The 21,000-nt window shown below is 46.9% G+C and overlaps 1 protein-coding gene across 1 annotated transcript; it reads left to right on the top strand.

Moving 5' to 3' along the window:
• The first annotated feature begins 4,354 nt into the window (after nucleotides 1-4,354).
• On the top strand, nucleotides 4,355-11,360 carry LOC134368454 (PWWP domain-containing DNA repair factor 4-like). The gene is made up of 5 exons (XM_063084925.1): nucleotides 4,355-4,642; nucleotides 7,132-7,256; nucleotides 8,214-8,351; nucleotides 9,581-10,380; nucleotides 10,489-11,360. Exons 1-5 carry the CDS (start codon nucleotides 4,355-4,357, stop codon nucleotides 11,358-11,360), a joined length of 2,223 nt encoding a protein of 740 aa, XP_062940995.1.
• Nucleotides 11,361-21,000: the final 9,640 nt, after the last annotated feature.

The following is a 21,000-nucleotide window of genomic DNA, read 5'->3' as shown; positions in this document are numbered from 1 at the left end:
ACTACTAAACAAACTAGTTGAAGACAGAAAGCTGAATATCACATTCTATTCAACTCCAAATTCTCGCATTTTGTTGAACTGAGGGAGTATTACAGATGGGTACTGCTCCTTGCAAAACTAGCTAACTAGAGATGAACAGAAGCAAATAGAATAAATAGGAGAATGGAAGCAGAAAACACACATTTCTCAAGTCTCAGTTGTTATTTCTTATTAAAACAACGAGTTAATACTCTACAGAGATGTTGTAAATATGTAAGTAGTTAACAAGGCATAACTGGAGACAATTAGAATAACTAGGTAAAGGAAAAAAGAAGAAATATTAGATTTTTCTCAAGTATAAATTATTAATTCTTGTTTGATAGTGTGTTAGCTCTGTCTATAGATCTCTCTATCTACCTGTCTATCTACCTACCTGTCAACTTCCCTAACTGGCTGTATCCAGGTAATTAGTTTACTAGGAATAAATAACAGTAACTAGAAAAACTAGTTGAAGACAGGAATTGAAAAATCGTTCTTCTTAACACTTCTTATTTATTGTTGGGAAAATGAATTAGTACTAAAAGCAAGTCATGCTTCCCAAGTCAGTAGTAAATGCAGACAATATGAATAAGAAGTGAAATGCAAGGAGTAGAAAAATATTCTTTGCAGATTAATTTTGTTGTTGCTGTTGAACTAATAAATTAGCTCTAGTTTACTGGGTTTTTCTATGAAACGTGTTAAAAAAAAAAAAAAAAAAAAAACAGCCAGCAAACATTACAATAACAAGGGAAGCCTGAACCTAAAAGTCATGTTCTTTTCCACTCTTAATCATTAGTTCTCATTGGAATAAAAAAGAAAAAAATTAGAAGAAGAGATGATGCTGAGTGTTACCTAGGAAAAAAGTTGTGAGGGCTAACTGGGGGATAAATTGAATAAATATGGGATGCCAAGCAGTGTTGCTTTGCCTCCCACAGATTTGTCACCCCTTTTCCCCTGGGTGAGGGAGCTGCCAACGATTACTCAAAGCCCATCTTTTCTGAGCAGTGAGAAGCCCCGAAAAGTGGTTAATCTCCCAGAACCCTCAAGAACCAAGTATTCCTTCCATTTGGGAAATCAACCACGAGTTGGGGTTCTCTTCATGCATTTATTCTCCAGACCAGGAAGTTACAGGAAGAGTACATAGGTGGGGTTTTTGCTAAGTATAGTTAAACAAGTTTAACAATAGAAGCTCGTAACTTTCAGTAAGACAAGCAAGGTGTCATTCCATAATGCAATTTGCAACAAAAGCTTGATTTTAGCAAACACGGTCTTCTTATAGCAATTTCACAGTATCTCTACATATCAATCAGTAACCTGTCTGTCTTTGAGCCAGCAACCTTGCTGTGTTACAATTCTTGATCTCACAACAGAGACTATATAGCCTGGGGAAAATTTCCAGTTCTTGGTAAGGTTAATATTTGAAACTGCAAGGCTTTGGAAAACCAGGCCCTGTGAAGTACATTTGCCTTATGCATACTCCACAAAGCAGGGGAAACCCATCCTTATCTTTTTATTACTTATTTTTGTTGGGATGATAAAGTCTTAACTACCAACATCTGTTGGTAAATACGTAATTCATATAGTTGATGCTAGAGATAGCTAGAAACATCCAGACAAAGGAATCGATGCTGATATAAACCTAAAACCGGTTTATTCCAGGAAGTTGCATAACCATTTTTTTAACTCAAAATTCTTAATTTGTGTTAGAAATATTAGCTCATGCAATAGACATCTACTTTGCCCAGGTGAATAATTAACTGGAGATAAATAGATGAAGCCACTATGTGGAAAAACACATTCTTTTCAACACTACTTCTCATTTCTTATTGAAATAAGGTGCCACTATTCTAGATATTTAGTGGTACCTAGGCAAATATGAAGAGTCAACTAGAAATTACTGGTAAAACCTTGCTGAATATGGGAAGTTGAAAAACACATTCTAGTCAACTCTAGGTTCCTGTTTCTTTAGGGAATGTTGACTTAGTACTATGGATATAGTAAGTGGAGTTACCAAGGTAAGGTTTAATTACACCTACCTCCATAAACTAGAATAACTGGCTGAAGACAGGAAGAGTAAAGTCACATCCTTCTCCACATTTCTCATTTCTTGGTGCAGTAGTGAGCTAGTCTTGTGGATGGGTGGTAGTACTTAGGGAATCACACGATGAGGAGCAAGAAAAGATGGCTAGAATAAATATTTGATGCCAGGAATATGAAAAAAAAATATTCTCCTCAATTAGAAACGCAGGTTTCCTGTAGGAACAATGAGTTAACACTAATTGGGACTAGAGATATCTCTGTGAGGCACTGATTGAATTTCCTTTGGGTATGTGCGCAACAGAGGGATTGCTGGATCATATGGTAGTTCTGGTTTTGATTTGATTTTCTGAGGAACCTTCACACTGTTATCCATCATAATTGTACCAACTTACATTCCCACCAACAGTGTACAAGGTTTCCCCTTTCTTCACATCCTTGCCATCACCCGTTACCTCTTGACGTTTGGGGAATAGCCATCCCGACAGACATGAAGTGAGATCCGATTGTGATTTTGATTTTCATTTCCCCGATTATTACTGATGTTGAGCACCTTTAATATACCTTTTGGCCATTTGTATATCTTTTGTGGAGAAAGATCTGTTCAGATCCAACACACATTTGTTAATTGGGCTACTTGGTTTTTTGCTATTGAGTTGTGAGTTCCGTGTATATTTTGGATACTGACCCTTCTCAGATATATGCTTCACAAATATTTTCTTCCAATCTGTAGATTGTCTCTTCATTTTGTTAATTGTTTCTTTGGCTATGCCGAAGCCATTATGGTTGATGGAGTCCCACTTGTTTATTTTTGTTTTTGTTTCCTAAACTTCTGATGTGACATTCAAAAAATTATTGCCAAGGCTAACATGGACAACATTTCCCCCTCTATTTTCCATTAAGAGTTTTATGATTTCAGGTCTTATGTTGAGGTTTTTAATCCATTTTGAGTTGATGTTTCTATATGGTGTCAGATAAGGATCCACGTTCATTCTTTTACATGTGGATATTCAGTTTACCCTGCACCATTTCTTGACGACACCATTTCTAACTCAAGAATGCAACTTCAACACCCAATTCAGTTACTAGCCTGCCGGCTTGTTATATAAACACTATTGGAAAATCAACACTGCGATATCAACCCTTTCCTGAATGGCCAGCCTTCCCTATATATTTCAGCTTGCTAGCCCCCACAATGTGTGAGTTGATTCCTTAATAGAAATCACCTAAAACATATATGCATTATTTATACATAAATATTAAATAACACCACTTAAACATATACGACATGAAATATTACATATCACACATGCACACACGTGCACACACACAGACACATATACCCCGTTGCTTCTGTTTCCCTTTCTATGGGGAAGCCAGCCTAATACAGCTGAGCACGTTTATTCACTGATCTCCAGAGCCTTCAGCCGGTCATTCGAAGCATGAAAACAGAAAATCGAGGGGAGCTATGGGAACAGCTGGAAAAGAACTTGAAATGGACAACTTTCTGGGTAGTAGCCAAGAAATGAACGGACTTCAGGGTACGGCAGAGTCTAAGCTGCTCTGGGCGGGTTGGGAGGTGAAAGACGGCACACACCACCCTGGGCGAGCTCTTCCGGGAACGCTGGGTGGCTGCGAAGGGAAGGCTCAAGGCCAGAACAGGAGTTGGAAGAGTCCGATCTCAAGTTGGGACCCAGCCGAGGTTTCTCAGCCAGGCAATGCGTGCAGCCACCTCAAAGCAGAGATCTGATGCCACCCGGCAGAAGATTGGCGTCTCGGACGCCCGCCTCCCACCAGGTGCCCAGGATGCCCGGGAGAAGCTTTTGCAGGAAGCCGCTTGGTTGCGGATCAAAGGGCAAGTGCGGGATGGCAGAGAGATGTTGAAATCCTACAGGCAGCAGAGCACAGTGCCCCAGAAGCCCCGCCAGCTGCCCGAAGCCCTGGGGAAGATCAGCTGGAAGAGGAGTTCCCCTGCTCCCTTCATGAGCCACCCACTGGGACAATGAGCCCTGGGTGACGACAGAGGCCCTGGAAAGCCGCCTGCCGCCAGGGCAGGGCGACACTGGGCTGCCCGCCCCTGGGGGGCGTGCCTGCAGGGGGCGTGGTTCCGCACAGCCCCGCCTTCTGCACGCACCGCCAATCAGCGAGGCCGTCTGTTGCCGCGAGGGCGCTCACCCACAGGCCCTCAGAGCCGCGTCGCCAACAGGCGTCACGGAATCCCCTGAGGCGTGCGGTTGCCTGAGGGTTCCTCAGGTTAGGCGCCCTCTGGCGGGTCGGCTTGGCCCTGCGGCCCAGGAGCATGAGGGCGTGGGTGCGGGGAGGGCCCAGCAGACATCTGAGGAGACATCCTGGCTTGGGCGTCGGTCCCCTGGGGTGTGCGACCCGGGCCCGGCAGGCGAGCGCGTTGGGAGGGTGGCAGTGGGCCACGTGTGTGCGGTCTGGCGGGGAAGGGACCGTCCACGTATGCCCCTCCTGCCCTGCCGGCCACCCGTCAGGATGGACACTCGGGCCCCTGACGGTCACCAGGGGCGTCCGGGCCGGCGACCGGGCAGTGGCCTCGCCTGGAGGTCCAGGACCTGGGCGGCGGGTTTGCTTCCCGTGGAGACGGCCGGGAGGTGGTCATTTGAATGTGGCTACGTGTATTGAGGATCATGGCTCATCATATGGAAGGCGACGCGTCTAATTTCTTTTATTCCTGTGGGGCTGGGGGAGGGAAAATAAACTGAGGGCCAATCAAGATTCTTCAGTTTGTAATGGGTACAGTTACCCCTTAAGTACATAACAACCCCACTCTCCACGTAGGCATGACCGCTATGCATAAAATTAACGAACAAAAGAAGAGAAAAATGGAAAGGCATTCATTCACACCCAGTTACTCCACCCATGCACTGCGATCCTATGAAACCTAAGACTTTCTAAGAAAAATGCGTGAAACTTGCTGCGGAGTGAATCTGGCAAAGGAAAGGTGCAAGAAGAGGCATGAAGGTTTTTTCTTTATTTAAAATACTTTTATTTTTTTAAAATTGTGCCCTTATTACAATAAAGGGATCTGCCAGGTCATCCGTTTATGGAAATACGTGTCTTGAGGAAGGTTTGCTATCACAAACCCAGTAGGTGCACAGAAGCTCCAATACACAGGTAGTCATGGTAGAGGGGCCATCGGGTGAAGATGAGAGAATTCCTGCCTCTGGGGAACGGTGTGGGGGTCATGTCGACCTAGGGGCACCACTTTGAGACAACTTGCTGAGGATGTGTTCTTTAGTTTTCGACTAAGATGTAAATAATTCCCTCGCTAGGGAAAGCGGGCAACAGAAGTTCCCAAGTGACAGGGCTTCCAAGGTAATCCTTCCCAAAATCACGGTTGTCGACTGGAGAAGTCAATGCTCATTGTTATCTTGTTCTTTCTCTCCTCTGCTAAGGAACAGATGCAACAGAAGAAAGGGGATGGTCCAAAGGAGTACGCTACTCTCTTTGCAAATGCTACTTCCTGGTGATCTGAAATTGACTCTGACATTACAGATTGTGGAGTCTCCATGTAGAAAGTATTTCTCTTTTATTGTCAACTGGGTATTCTCCCTCTGCAGGCAGTGTTTGCTTTGATGTCAGACTAAAATACTGGACGCATTTTCACACCACGCCCTCCTAGACCTTGGCATCAATTTACAAACTTATTCTGCTGTTATCGATGTTCAATTTTTCTCACATGCTCCTGGTGGGTAAGAGAAGATTAATAGTTGGTTATCGCCGTCTACGTATATTCATGTATCTCTATGCATCTATCTATCTGTTTATCTATATCCCTCTATCACCTGTTTATCATCTCCCTATCTTTATCTATCTCTACCTCCGTTGTTAGTTATATCTGTCTAGCTGATCACCTGTCAGTCTATTTTGCCATTCTTTATATCTCTCAACCGTCAATTTTCGACACGAGTATATTTATATATGTCTACCTCTGTATCCATGTATCTTCGTCCCTACCTCTCATCTATCTGTCTCCTTCTAATCATTCCTCATCATTCCGTACATCTAACTACCCCTTCTATCTATTGCATATTATCCATCTTTTTCGATCTCTATATCCATCTCTCTTTATGTATCTCCATCGACCTATGTGTCGATTTCTGTCTCCCTGCCTCTATGTATCTATGTAATTAACTGTACACCATCGGCCTATCTACCATCCACCCATTTACCTGTCTGCCTGCCTACCTTACCTACCTGTCTCTCCAGAGATAGGGAAGAGAGTTGTATTGCCATTAGAACAAAATAGGAATGTAAATTATCTGGAAGATTCTATGCAGACCTTTGATAGAAGCTCTTCGGGCCATGGCCCATAGCGTTTGGTGAGAGGAACATGTGCTGTTTTGATTTAACACACTTCCCTTCTGATTGTGTCTGTTAAGGAAGCATCAGCTTTTGTAATCAGAAAAATCACTGGGATTGCCGTTCTGTATCTGTTGAAAATGTTCTCTGAAAAGATTTCACACTGGAAAAGAGCAGCCAAATGTGAGTAATGAATAATATCCTAGTGGGCTCTACAATTCTTAAGGGGTTGTAACTGTCTTATAGAAATATGTTTGTTGCATATGGTGTAAAGGGATTCAGAGAACTATATCTATAAATATATATCTGTATGTATAAAAATCCTGGAGCCCATGGACTCACGTGATTGCAACAAGAATTCCTGGGTGATTGGATTACTGATGCTTACTATGCTCAGTATTTGGTAATTTTGAAGATTATTTTAGATTTTTCCATGTATACTTTCAAAACGAGGAACTAAACGGAACTCAAACTAGCATTCATACTGGAAGCAAGTACAGGGGGGACGTGTACAGACAGTGAGCTGGATCATAGGCTTCCACGCCAGGCATCCTGGGTTTCTAACATCTGCTTGTATGGGGCCGTGAGTGTGTGTGAGCGTGTGGGAGAAAGAGTGCGTGCTTGTGTTTTGGGGTGTGGGTGGTCACGCTTGACGGTGCTCGATCACACCTGTTTTCTAAGAGGGGCTGGCAGGTCCAGCTGAGGGGAGAACGAAGTGGCCGAGTCTCCTGTTATTCCTTCCTCCTGTAGTTGTGTCCTCAGGTGACCCCTGGGCTTGAGAACCCAGCACCCTTGAGTACTCTAAAGAAGAGGGCGCCAACCTGTGCGAGCGCGCACCCTCGTTCGGGGAAGACTGTGTGCAGATTGTCTCCAAGGTACGTGTATTTCATCATCATGACCCATTTCCTGTTACGTCGACCAGTGTGCGTGAACAAAGACATACATATGTGCATTCATTAAAGAGAGAAGTTTTGCATCACAAAACATAGAATGTGAAGTCAATACCGCACCAGGTAACGTGCAGAAATCAGTCATGACACTTATTTGGACGACGTATAGAGAAAACTAGGACATGTGAACGGAGTATTTGGGATGGAAAGATAGGAAGAGTAGGACGGATAGAACAATCGCAGCTTCTGCAGAACACATTCCTATAAAGTCGGAAATTCCATGAGAGTTTGGAAATATCAGCAAAAGTATGGCGTAGCGAGATTCACTGAAATGACGTCAGAGAATGGACACTCACTAGGAAATATATCCAATTATGCTCTCATGATACCAGCTATCGTGTAATACAGTATGTGCTCGCACGTGCACAGGGATGCATAGGTAGTGTACTGGAAGCACGTACACCATCATCTTCACAGTAAGGTGCCATCCCCCCTAAACATCTTTCTATGCATGTCTTGTTCTCGCAAGCTCATTCAATGCGATTTGAGAATCAGAAAAACACAATGACGTCAAAAACCCTATTTTCGTTACACACACACAGATGGTCACAAACACATGACTGATGTTAAATCCATGTGTCTAAGGCATACGCGATCCCCAAAGCAGTGGTTCCCCCGGTTCTGCCGCGTGAAGAGACTAGCATATGCCATGCAGCATACCGTGGAAATATTTTGGAATGCAAGAGGAGGAAAATAAAGAAGGCATGTACATTATGGATGAGATTCAGATATCAGCTCTGTTTCAAAAAGGCATGCATCCTAGAGTTGGGGAAGGGAACGGGATCATTTTATCCCGACTTAATTGGCTCACGTTGCTTCCTCTTTTGAATTTTCCAGATTAGCATGAGAACATAGTACATAGGTCCTGGGTATCTATACTAGGTGCCACCTGATCTCTGAAGAACAGTGCCCTTCAGAAGCATGCAGCGGGGTAAAGGGTGTGCGGAGAAGCGGTTGGAGTGTGAGAAACAAGAGATCCAGCTCACAGAACCGGACCTGCCTCCATCCACGTGACGTTCGGTAAGACTTCCCCATTCACTCGCAACCATCTCGTGTTGACATTTGGGGGTGCGATCGTCTTTGCACCTCACTCTATGCATACGTGTCTTCATAACGAGCATCACAGCTTTGGTGCTGGAAGACAAGAGTTTTGCACCACACTATAGAGGTGCAGGTCGCAGCCAATGACTCGTGCCTGCAGCAATCCCTACTAACCATGACAGCCAGGAATCATCAGGATGACCTCACAGACCTCTGGATTCTGAGTTCATGCTCTTGAACATGACATAGGGCTGGCTCCCAGCATCGGTATGTAGGAGATGGCCTCGGGCTTCTTGGGGTGGACAGGGCAGCATGGGCACCCTAGGCAGGCAAAGAACGAATGAAGCATTCTCCTAGGTTGAAGCCCGAGGATCCCAGAAGGCGCAGAAATGGGATCCGTGACATGACACCCACGTCCCCATGTGGATGCTCTTCCACATGCAGTCATTACAATGAAGTAACACGGTGGCTTTGGACTGTTACAGAACTCCTCTAGCACCTTCCGTATTTTTCCCCAAATGCTTACCATTCATCTTCCCCTCTGTCTAAGGCCCGCTATTTTAATACCTTGTTTTATCTCATCAATCACCTTGAGCAGGGCGTTTCTAGTTTCACAAAAGGAATTCTTTCCCGATACGGTTCTTCTTTTCCTTTTCCCAATTCCAGTCTCCTCCAGTTCTTTCCACTGAAAACACGAGTGCAAGCATCTCGGGGAGAACCAGGTGGAGGAGGACAACCCATGCAAGCTGGGAACGCTTTGCAGTCCGGAGTCAAAGGAGGCGTTTTAGAGCAGGGGTTTTGAGGGAAGACCTGAGTCAGCAGTGGGAAGGACATCCAGAAACCTCTGCCCCTCTTCATCACCTCTCAGGAGATGAAAAGATTCAAGTGAAAAACACAGACATAATGGCCCTGACGAAGTCTGAAATGGAAGGCATGGTCTCCTCGGCAGGGGCGCAGTGGAAGATCAATGCCACAGCGGGAGAGGAAAGGGGGTGCAGAAGAGTCCTGAAGGTGGTACTGGAGAAGCTGGATGAGAGAACAATACTGGGCCGAGGAAGAAAACCAGATGACCAGCAGACCAGTACAAGCTCCCAGGTGAAAAGCACAGACATAACGGCCCTGACGAAGTCTGAAATGGAAAGCATGGGCTCTTCGGCAGGGGCGCAGTGGAAGTTCAATGCCACAGCGGGAGAGGAAAGGGGGTGCAGAAGAGTCCTGAAAGTGAAACTGGAGAAGCTGGATGAGAGAAGAAAACTGGGCCGAGGAAGAATACCAGATGACCAGGAGACCAGTACGCCCTCCCAGAAGGTAGCTCAACAGCCGGCAAGTAGACCCCCTCGTAAAAAGTATGGCAAACGCAAAGGGGTCGTTCGGAGGAGTGCCGGGAAGAGAGAAGCCTCAGGATCACTGCCAGTTGGTGCAGAGAGTGAGGATGCCCTGTGCGGTGACAAATCACGGGTGCACACGACCTCTGCCCCTGCTCCAGCAGAAAGGCCAATAAAGGCATCACGGAGGTCCAGCGCGTGCCACGATTTCCCGACACTGTCGGGACACGAGGGAGAGAAAGAGGGCAAGGCAAAGGCACAAGCCTCCACGGCTGCGTCCCGGCGTCCCACAGTCCTGGAGGAGGGTGCATGTGCTAATGATGGACAGGTGGCCCCATCCCAGCCACTGGGTCTCATCCCCAGTGTGCCCATAGCTCTGAACGCAGAGGCACAGGACACCTGGCCGAAGACCGTGGCTACTCACTCCGCGTGCTCTGCCCTCTCAGGGAATGCTGAGGACCGTGGAGAGGGGGCCTCGAAGCCAGGCGTGGAAGGGGCGGCCGCTTCTTCCGGGTCCCCTGCCCCCTCCAGGTCCCCTGCCATGAGGCCGCGTGAATCCCTCTGTCTGGCAGACCGAATTAGGAAGCTACAAGCGGCAGTTTCTTCAAAAGGACTGCAAGAACACCGACCTCCTGCTGACTCGATGTCTAGGAATCCCATCCGCAAGGCTAAAATGGATGGCGGTAAACGAGGTGGACAACCTGCCAGCATGGCTCTGACACAGGAGCCTCCTCCAGTTGAAAGAGGAACGATGGTGTGATTTAAATTTCAAGACCACCCATTCTGGCCAGCCGTGGTGAAGAGTGTCAGCGCGTCGGAGAAGACCGCACGGGTGCTCTTGATTGAGGCAGACCTGCGCCAGGAGAGGAGCGGCATCCGAGTTCCTCTTCGAAGACTGAAGCCCCTGGATTGCAGAGAGAAAGACAGACTCCTGCAGAGAGCCAGGAAAGTGCACGAGCAAGGTGTTAACTGGTGTTTCTCCCTCATCTCCCACTACACACAAGCCATCGGCCGGGGTTCCTTCGTGGGCTCTTTCCTGGACTATTATGCCGCCGACGTCAGCTACCCACTCAGGAAAGCCATCCAAGAGGGCCCGCTGGAGGTTGACTTTCCAAAGGTGAACTATGCCGACCTGGAAGACTCTGAGGAGGAGACCTCCCTGGGCGGGAAGAGGCCCTGCAAGAGGATTCTCCCCGACAGGATGAGGGCCGCTCGGGACCGGGACAACCGCAAGCTGGTGGACTTCATCGTGAAGAGAAGGGGGGCCGACCACCACCTCCTGGACATCTTGAAGGGCAGGAAACAGTCCAGGTGGCTGACATCATTTCTGAATTCACCAAGGCACAGGCTCTGCGTTGAAACGTACCTGGAAGATGAGGACCTGTTGGATGTTTTGACGAAACATCTACAAGAAATCTATACACAAATGGACAACACCATGCTGACTCTCATAAGAGACGACAAAGTAAATTTTGTTCTGGAAGTTCTCCTGCCAGAAGCAATCATTTGTTCCATCGCAGCACTTGATGGGCTGGATTACCAGGGGGCAGAAGAGAAGTATCTGCGAGGGCCCCCCGTGCACTACCGCGAGAAAGAACTATTTGACAGAAACGTCATAAAGGAAAGGAGAAAGAGATCAGCAACCATGAGGACGGCTAACTAGGTCTCCTCCTGTGCCCCTACAGCGACAGACCCTTTTTCTTCTATCTTATCGCCACATTCCCATACCCCTTCCAAAAACGGTTCTAAAAGGGAAGCAGAAAGTGAACGGGTCACCTTCGCCTAGTCCACATGTGAGTGAATGAAATCCCTGCGTGCACTAAACCTTTGTCAGCCTTGTGCAAGACCTTCTTTGACTCTCTGTCTCCCTGAAATTCCATCTACCACAGTAGCTCTCCCTCAATGGCCGAATGATTTCCTGAAACGGAGGGTCTCCCGGCTGTCTTCTAAACTGATGGTGACTGGATCCTCTTCCTAGAGCCATCTGTCCCCACGTGGACGGCAGCTAGCCTCATCATATTCACAGTCTAGCTACTCTACACCTATGAGCCAGGCTGACTACGTGGTAGCCCATCTACTCTCATATAAGTTCGAGGAAAGCAAGCACATTGTTCTGCATCCTGTACCCCCAAAACATAGTCATTTGTCTCAAACCAACCGAGCTTCATCTTCACGCTTATTCGTCGGCTAGCTCCAACAGGTTCCATCAGCACACATGCACACTGGCAAGTCATTCCAGGAGGCTTGAGCAGTAGATGGGCCAGGGCCGGGAATGTGAAAATGAATTCTAGAAACAACCTCCATTCGGCTAAACGTGACCCTCTTTGGAAGAGAATTAATTAAACGCACTCAATGGAAGGAGAACTTCTGAAGCCCATGAATAGTTATACTACGTTAATACGAGGCGTGTTTTGAGAATAAATGTTGGGAAAGCTAGTTTAGTTTGAAAACTTGATGTGAAAATAAACATTGATGGCTTAACAGGAACCTGAGTGCATTTCTAGTTTAGAGGAAGTCAACTGCTCCTGTGAGACCACGCTATGTGTTCACATGGCCACGTGTTGCTTTAAAATTTGCAAAGTACCTGTCTGGATTCACAATAAATCCATGGTGTCTGTTGCCTTGAAATTCTGCTTCGTCATATTTGAGACCGTACCAGTTTGAACGGGGCATTTCTGAGAACATATATAAACGCACTTCCAAAGAAACCGTATTTCGGGAATTGTGATGGCTGCTGTTGTCATGGGTTAGAGCAGGTTAGAAATGTTCTTCTCATTCTAAACAAATATTCACTTTAACGCTCGATTTGGTATAATTTTAGAAGAACGTCTTCCAGGTCGTGTAATCATCAGGCCCTACAGAAGCCTCTTTGGACTCGGCCTGCGAGAGAGAAAGGCTCCTGGGGCACACGGCCTAGGCACATTCCACGTGATATCTTCCTGGTCCTGAGGATTAGTAGAAAACACAGCACCTCCATGCTCTGTGTGGACCTCATACACCGAGACGGCACGCTTTAGTTACGCTCTAACACTGAGACTCTCTGAGTCCAATCTATGAGCCAACTGTTCATCTCCATGATCTAACACATTCTTTACCACCTCGTGCACCCATTCACTCATCCATTCATTCACTCACAGTACCATAAGTCAGGAGAGCAAGTACGGTGGTGTTTCCGCTCTGAGGACAAACTTCGGATGTCCTAGGAGAGACGGAAATCTGGAGACCCAGGTGGCAATGAAATTCTTAAGATAACGAGATATTCTACCCTCATCCTGTGAGTGAGAAATATTTATCAGCATTGCAGGCTGACTGCCTGAATTCATAACCACACTACTGGGTTTCCCCATGCTTGTGAGATCATGGTTTTCTTTGATTCGGGTGAAGGGAGGTGGCCTTGTGTCCCTTGGATGTCATTTTGTCCTGGGGCATCTGTTCTGCTTCTCTTGAATCAAGGTCACTGAAAGTGATTTGGGGTGTGGGGGTGGATTTTTCGCTGCTTGGACTCTGAGATCCCTTCTAGGCTTGCTGGATCTCTAGCAGAAGTGTGTGTTCAATGGAAAAGCTTGACTTTCCCCTGCCCTCGCTGACAAGGTGAAGGAGACCTCCTCTCCTCCAGTCATAAGGGCTGGACATCAGGCCCTCATGCTAAGTGTTGGTTGGGTGAGTGGCACAGAGACGCTGTGCACAGCTTTCTCGGATCTCTACGTCCATGTAAGCAACTGACAAGGAAAGAGTGGGACCTCAGAGCTGGGTTCATCATAGTCACCCTCAGGGAGTCAGGGTCCCCATGCTCCTAATCAAAATTTAGTGTCCGGGGTCCCTAAGGGTTCTTCGGTGACTGTGAAAGTGGTTCCAATCCTGCCAAGCCTCTCAACAGGCTCCCCCCAAGGCCCCACTTCTTGCCCAGACATCCTTTGGAGCACGGCCCTAGGATGAGCGGGGGCCTGGCCTGTTCTGGACCTCCATGCGGCTGGTCCAACACTTAGGAAGGAAGAAGAGGAAGGCCGCCTGTCGATTCAGGTCCAGAGGCAGTGGCAAGGAGAGGTGACCCACCCACGCTCCTCCCTTTATTCTGTATTGACCTCATTCCTCCTCACCCAACAGATTCCTACGCTGTCTTTAGCGGGCACAAGCCCTTCCTCAGCCCACAGCCCTTCTCATGAGCCCCGGTTCTCCTCCATCCTCCATCCTCCATCCTCCATCCTATTCCCCAAACCAATGCCTTTCTTCCATCTCTCCAGTGTCCTTCCGGGAGCCCAAGACAACCGTTTAAAACCTGGTAAACGGCACCACCAAATCAGTGCATTGTTACAATTCATGAGCACCATCCTCGTGTACTTTCTCAGATTGCCATGCTTGAGAGACCAGTGATCTAATGAGTATGCTTGGTAGAATGCGAAGCCTGCTTGTTTCCCAAAGACGCATTCTCGCTGAAAGATAAATATCGGTAGAAGGCATCTACCTTTACTGGGATAGGTTGGAAATACGTGGCTGGAGATACGTAAGGGCACGTCCTTTCATTTGTGCTAGGGGAAGCTGAGGTGAAGGAATAGGCATATCAGCCGTACTTTGAACAAGGGGTGCCTTCGCTCTATAGTTATGTCTTCTGGTCCTCGTTGTGTGTTTTCTATCGTTCTGCCTTGTTTTTGACAGAGCCCTTTTTATGATCACCTTTTATCACCACGATTTGTTGTGCTGGCGATTAACTAGTTTAAGGGACGTTGGGAGGGGAGACAAAGGGCAAGGGAAGTGGGGATGAGTTTAGACATTAAAAGCACACATGGAGCTGGGGATCCTCTTGCGGAGGGAAGAAAGAGAAGGTGACAGATTCATACGGTGATTGATAATCTTGAATTTTCTCTAGCCTGACAACTTGCCTGTAATCCCTAGCCAGATTAATGTCAGCAAAAGAGAAGAAAGAGTGAATTCAGTACAAAATCTGACAGTATTTCATTCATAATGAATTAACTCACAGGACAAATATTGGGCACCTACCACAGTCCAGGCACTAGTCGGGGCTGTAATCCAAGGATAATAATATCTGTCACCAATGAGCAACGTACGCAAGAGTGTTTCAAAAATTTCACGGAAGCATGCATGAGCTTCGAGAAAATTATGCTCAATCAAACAAGCCAGGCACAGACAGAGAAACAGTGCATGTTGTCACTCTTAAGTAGGAGCTAAAAATATAAATTAATGCAAAGAAAGAAGGAAGGAAGGAAAGAAGGAAAGATCATAACAACACACTGCACTTTCATAAGGAGAGTGTGGCACTGTGGGTAGGAGAGTGGCAAAGGGGGAGGGGGGGAGAAAAAGCGAGAAATGGATGAATGGACACTAAGAATGATGACATTTTGTAATGATCTATCCTGATTTGATCATCACACATTGTACACAGGTATTGATATTAACCTCAGTTCCTCAAATATCTGTATAATCAATTATACGTCAACGAGGAAAGAGTTCATGGAAAATAGAACTAAAACATAACAAGAATCCTTGCGTGAACTTTTTGAAGATCCCTCATATATCGAATCCTCCCAACAATTTTCAAAGTTTGATGGGGTTATCGTTATGTTCAGAAAAGTACTCTGAGAACCTGTGAGGTGATGAAATCTGCTCCAGACCACCTACTGTCACGGCCCGAGTTTGTCTAACTCCGAAGCCAGTCCCATTCCCCAGCACGTCTTATGACCAAATAACCAGGGAAGAGCTAAGAGGTTTTGTGAGGGTTTGGGTATGTGGGATAAGGAAATTAGGAATGTTTGTTTGAAACTTGTCAAGGCTTCACAGGAGTCAGAAGTTCGTATAAAGATCCTCATGGATTCATACACACCCCCCCCCACAATGCATGTGTTAATTCCTCAAAATAAAACACCTAAAACATATATACATTATTTATACATATATATTAAATAACACCACTTAAACATATATGACATGTAATCTTACGTATCACACATGCACACACGTGCACACACGCAGACACATATACACCGTTGCTTCTGTTTCCCTTTGTGTGGGGAAGCCAGCCTCATACAGCTGAGCACGTTTATTGACTGATCTCCAGAGCCTTCAGCCGGTCATTCGAAGCATGAAAACAGAAAATCGAGGGGAGCTATGTGAACAGTTGGAAAATAAGTTGAAATGGACAACCTTCTGGGTAGTAGCCAAGAAATGAACGGACTTCAGGGTACGGCAGAGTCTACGCTGCTCTGGGTGGGTTGGGAGGTGCAAGAAGGCACACACCTCCCTGGGCGAGGTCTTGCAGAAGCGCTGGGCGGCTGCGAAGGGAAGGCTCAAGGCTAGAAGAGGAGTTGGAAGAGTCCGATCTCAAGTTGGGAACCAGCCGAGGTTTCTCAGCCAGGCACCACGTGCAGCCACCTTCTAGCAGAGATCTGATGCCACCCGGCAGAAGACTGGCGTCTCGGATGCCTGGCTCCCACCGGGTGCCCAGGATGCCTGGGAGAAGCTTTTGCAGGAAGCCGCCTGGTTGCGGATCAAAGGGCAAGTGCGGGATGGCAGAGAGATGTTGAAATCCTACAGGCAGCAGAGCACAGTGTCCCAGAAGCCCCGCCAGCTGCCCGAAGCCCTGGGGAAGATCAGCTGGAAGAGGAGTTCCCCTTCTCCCTTCATGAGCCACCCATTGGGGCAGTGAGCCCTGGGTGAAGACAGAGGCCCTAGAAAGCCACCCGCTGCCAGGGCACGGTGGTACTGCTGCAGCCTGCCGCTGGGGGGGGCGAGCCTGCAGGGGGCGTGGTTCAGCAGGCCCCACCTCCCGCACGCACCACCAATCAGCGAGCCGGCTGTTACCGCGCAGGCGCTAGCCCACAGGCCCTCAGAGCCGCCTAGCCAGCGGGCTGTTGTGGAATCCCCTGAGGCGTCCGGTCGCCTGAGGTTTCCTCAGGTAAGGCGCACACTGGCGGGTTGGCGAGGCCCCTTGGCCCAGGGGCATGAGGGCGTGGGCGCGAGGAGGTCCCGGTGGACATCTGAGGAAATGTCCTGGCTTGGGTGTCGGTCCCCTGGGGTCTGCGACCGGGGCCCGGCAGGTGAGGGCGCTGGGACTGTGGCAGCGGGCCACGTGCCAGCTGTCTGGCGGGGAAGAGACCGTCCGGGTCTGCGCCTCCTGCCTGCCGGCCGACCATAAAGAAGGACACTCGGTCCCCTGAGGGTCTCCAGGTGCGTCTTAGCTGGTGACCAGGTAGCGGCCTTGCTTGGCTTTCCAGGACCTGGCCGGGGGGTTCGCTTCCCGAGGAGACGGCCGGGAGGTGGTCATTTGAATGTGGCTACTTGTATTGAGGATCATGGCTCATCATGTGGAATGCGACGAGTCTAATTTCTTTTATTCCTGTGGAGGGGGGAGGGAAGCAAAACTGAGTGCTATTCAAGATTCTTCCGTGTGTAATGGGTACACTTACCCCTTAACTACAAAACAAACTCACTCTCCACGTAGTCATGACAGCTATGCATAAAATTAACGAACGAAATAAGAGAAAAATGGAAAGGCATTCATTCACACCCAGTTACTCCACCCATGCACTGCGATCCTATGAAACCTAAGACTTTCTAAGAAAAATGCGTGAAACTTGCTGCGGAGTGAATCTGGCAAAGGAAAGGTGCAAGAAGAGGCACAACGGTGTTTTCTTTATTTAAAAAAAAGTTTTCAAAATTGTGCCTTTATTATACTATAAACGGATATGCCAGCTCATCCTTCTATGGAAATACGTCTCTTTAGGTAGGTTTGCCATCACAAACCCAGTAGGTGCACAGAAGATCCAATACACATCTGGTCATGGTAGAGGGGGCATCACGTGAAGATGAGAGAATTCCTGCCTCTGGGGAACAGTATGGGGGTCATGTCGAGATAGGGGCACCACTTTGAGACAACTTGCTCAGGATTCTGTTCTTTAGTTTTCGCCTAAGATGTAAATAAAACCCTCACTAGGGAAAGCAGGCAACAGAACTTCCCAAGTGACAGGGCTTCCAAGGTAATCCTTCCCAAAATCACGGTTGTTGACTGGAGAAGTCAATGCTCATTGTTATCTTGTTCTTTCACTCCTCTGCTAAGGAACAGATGCAACAGAAGAAATGGGATGGTCCAAAGGAGTACGCTACTCTCTTTGGAAACACTACTTCTTGGTCATCTGAATTTGACTTTGACGTTACAGATTGTGGAGTCTCCATGTAGAAAGTATTTCTCTTTTATTGTCAACTGGGTATTCTCCCTCTGCAGGCAGTGTTTGCTTTGATGTTGGACTAAAATACTGGACGCATTTTCACACCACGTCCTCCTAGAACTTGGCATCAATTTACAAACTTATTCTGCTGCTATAGAGATTTTATTGTTCTCACATGTTCCTGGGGGGTAAGAGAAGTTTAATATTTGATTATCGCCATCTACGTGTATTTATGTATCTCTATGCATCTATCTTTCTGTTTATCTCTATGCCTCTATCACCTGTTTATCATCTCCCTATCATTATCTATCTCTACCTCCGTTGTTAGCTATATCTGTCTAGCTGTTCATCTGTCAGTCTATTTTGCCATTCATTATATCTCTCAACCGTCAGTTTTCGACACGAGTATATTTATATATGTCTACCTCTGTATCCATGTATCTTTTTCCTACCTATCATCTATCTGTCTCCTTCTAATCATTCCTTATCCTTCCGTACATCTACCTACCCCCTTCTATCTACTGCATATTATACATCTTTTTCGATCCCTATATCCATCTGTCTTTATGTATCTCCATCAACCTCTGTGTCGATTTCTGTCTCCCTGCCTCTATGTATCTATGTATCTAACTGTACACCATCCACCTTTCTACCATCCATCTATTTACGCGTCTGCTTGCCTAACTTACCTACCTGTCCCTTCAGAGGGAGGGAAGAGTGTCGTATTCCCGTTAGGACAAAACCAGAACGTAAATTATCCAGAAGACTCTAAGCAGACCCTAGATAGAAGCTCTTCTTGCCATGGCCCATAGCGTTTGGTGAGAGGAACATGCACTGTTTTGATTTAACACACTTGCCTTCTGGTTGTGTCTGTTAAGGAAGCATCAGCTTTTGTAATCAGAAAAATCACTGGGATTGCCGTTCTTTATCTGTTGAAAGTGTTTTCTGAAAAGTTTTCACACTGTAAAAGAGCTGCCAAATGTGAGTAATGCATCATATCCACGTGGGGTGTACAAGTCTTAAGGTGTTGTAACTGTCTTATAGAGATATATTTGTTGCATATGGTGTAAAGGGATTCAGAGAACTATATCTATAAATATATATCTGTATGCATAAAAATCCTGGAGCACATGGACTCACGTGATTGGAACAAGAGTTCCTGGGTGATTGGACTACTGATGCTTATTATGCTCATTGTTTGGTAATTTTGAAGATCATTTTAGATTTTTCCGTGTGTGCTTTCAAAACGAGGAACTAAACGGAACGCAAAGTAGCATTCCTACTGGAAGCAAGCACACGGGGGACGGGTACAGACATTGAGGTGGATTGTTGGCTTCCACGCCAGGCATCTTGGGTTTCTAACATCTGCGTGTATGGGGCCGTGAGCGTGCGTGAGCGTGTGGGAGAAAGAGTACGTGCTTGTGTTTTGGGGTGTGGGTGGTCACGCTTGAAGGTGCTCTATCACACCTGTTTTCTGAGTGGGGCTAGCAGGTCCAGCTGAGGGGAGCCCGAAGCGGTCGAGTCACCTTTTATTCCTTCCTCCTGTAGTTGTGTGTCCTCAGGTGAACCCTGGGCTTGAGAGCCCAGCACCCTTGAGTGAGCACCCTCGTTCAGGGAAGACTGTGTGCTGATTGTCGTCTCCAAGGTACGTGTATTTCATCATCGTGACACCTTTCCTGTTACGTCGACCAGTGTGCGTGAACAAAGACATACATACACGCATTTATTAAGGAGAGAAGTTTCGCATCACAGAACATAGAATGTGAAGTCAATAGTGCACTAGGTAAAGTGCAGAAAGCAGTCATGACACTAATTTGGACGACATATAGGGAAAACTAGGACATATGAACGGAGTATTGGTGGTGGAAAGATAGGAAGAGTAGGACGGGTAGAACAATTGCTGCTTCTGCAGAACACATTCCTGTAATGTCAGAAATTCCATGAGAGTTTGGAAATATCAGGAAAATTTTGGCGTAACGAGACTCTTGGAAATGACGTAGCAGAAATGGGCACTAACTAGGAAATATATCCAATTATGCTCTCATGTTAGCAACTATAGTGTAACACAGTACGTGCTTGCACGTGCACAGGGATGCATAGGTAGTGCGTTGGAAGCACGTACACCATCGTCCTCATAGTGAGCATCTGTAAGGTGCCAGCCCCTCTACACATCTTTCTATGCATGTCATGTTCTCACAAGCTCATTCAATGCGATTTGAGAATCAGAAAGACACAATAACTTCAAAATCCCCATTTTCGTTACACTCACACAGATGGTCACAAACACACGATTGATGTTAAATCCATGTGTCCATGGCATCCGCGATCCCCAAAGCAGTGGTTCTCCCTGTTGTGACGCAGGAACAGACTAGCATACGCCAAGCAGCATACCATGGAAATATTTTGGAATGCAAGAGGAGGAAAATAAAAATGGCATCTACATTATGGATGGGATTCAGATATCAGCTCTGTTTCAAAAAGGCATGCATCCCTGAGTTGGTGAAGGGAACGGGATCATTAGATCCACACTTTATTGGCTCACGTTGCTTCCTCTTTTGAATTTTCCAGATTCGCTTGAGAAAAGACTACATAGGTCCTGAGTATCTGCACTAGTTCCCACCTGATCACAAAGAACAGCGCCCTTCAGAAGCACGCAGCGGGGTAAAGGGTGTGCGGACAAGCGATTGGAGTGTGAGAAACAAGAGACCCAGCTCACAGAACCGGACCTGCCTCCATCCACGTGACCTTCGGTAAGACTTCCCCATTCACTCGCTGCCATCTAATGTTGACATTTCGGGGTACGATCGTCTTTGCACCTCACTCTATACACACGTGTCTTCATAACGAGCATCACATCTTTGGTGTTGGGAGACAAGAGTTTTGCACCAGAGTATAGAGGTTCAGGTCACAACCCATGACCGGTTCCTGCAGAAATCCCTATTAACAGTGGCAGCCAGGAATCATCAAGATGACCTCACAGACCTCTGGATTCTGAGTCATGCTCTTGAACATGACATGGGGCTGGCTCCCAGCATCGGTATGTAGGAGATGGCCTCGGTCTTCTTGGGGTGGACAGGGAGGCATGGGCATCCTAGGAAGGCAAAAAACTAATGAAGCATTTTCCTA

The sequence above is a fragment of the Cynocephalus volans genome, chromosome X, assembly GCF_027409185.1.
Source record: "Cynocephalus volans isolate mCynVol1 chromosome X, mCynVol1.pri, whole genome shotgun sequence".
Taxonomy (NCBI): domain Eukaryota; kingdom Metazoa; phylum Chordata; class Mammalia; order Dermoptera; family Cynocephalidae; genus Cynocephalus; species Cynocephalus volans.
The sequence above is the reverse complement of the archived record's forward strand: the minus strand, read 5'-3'. Positions and strand labels throughout refer to the sequence as shown.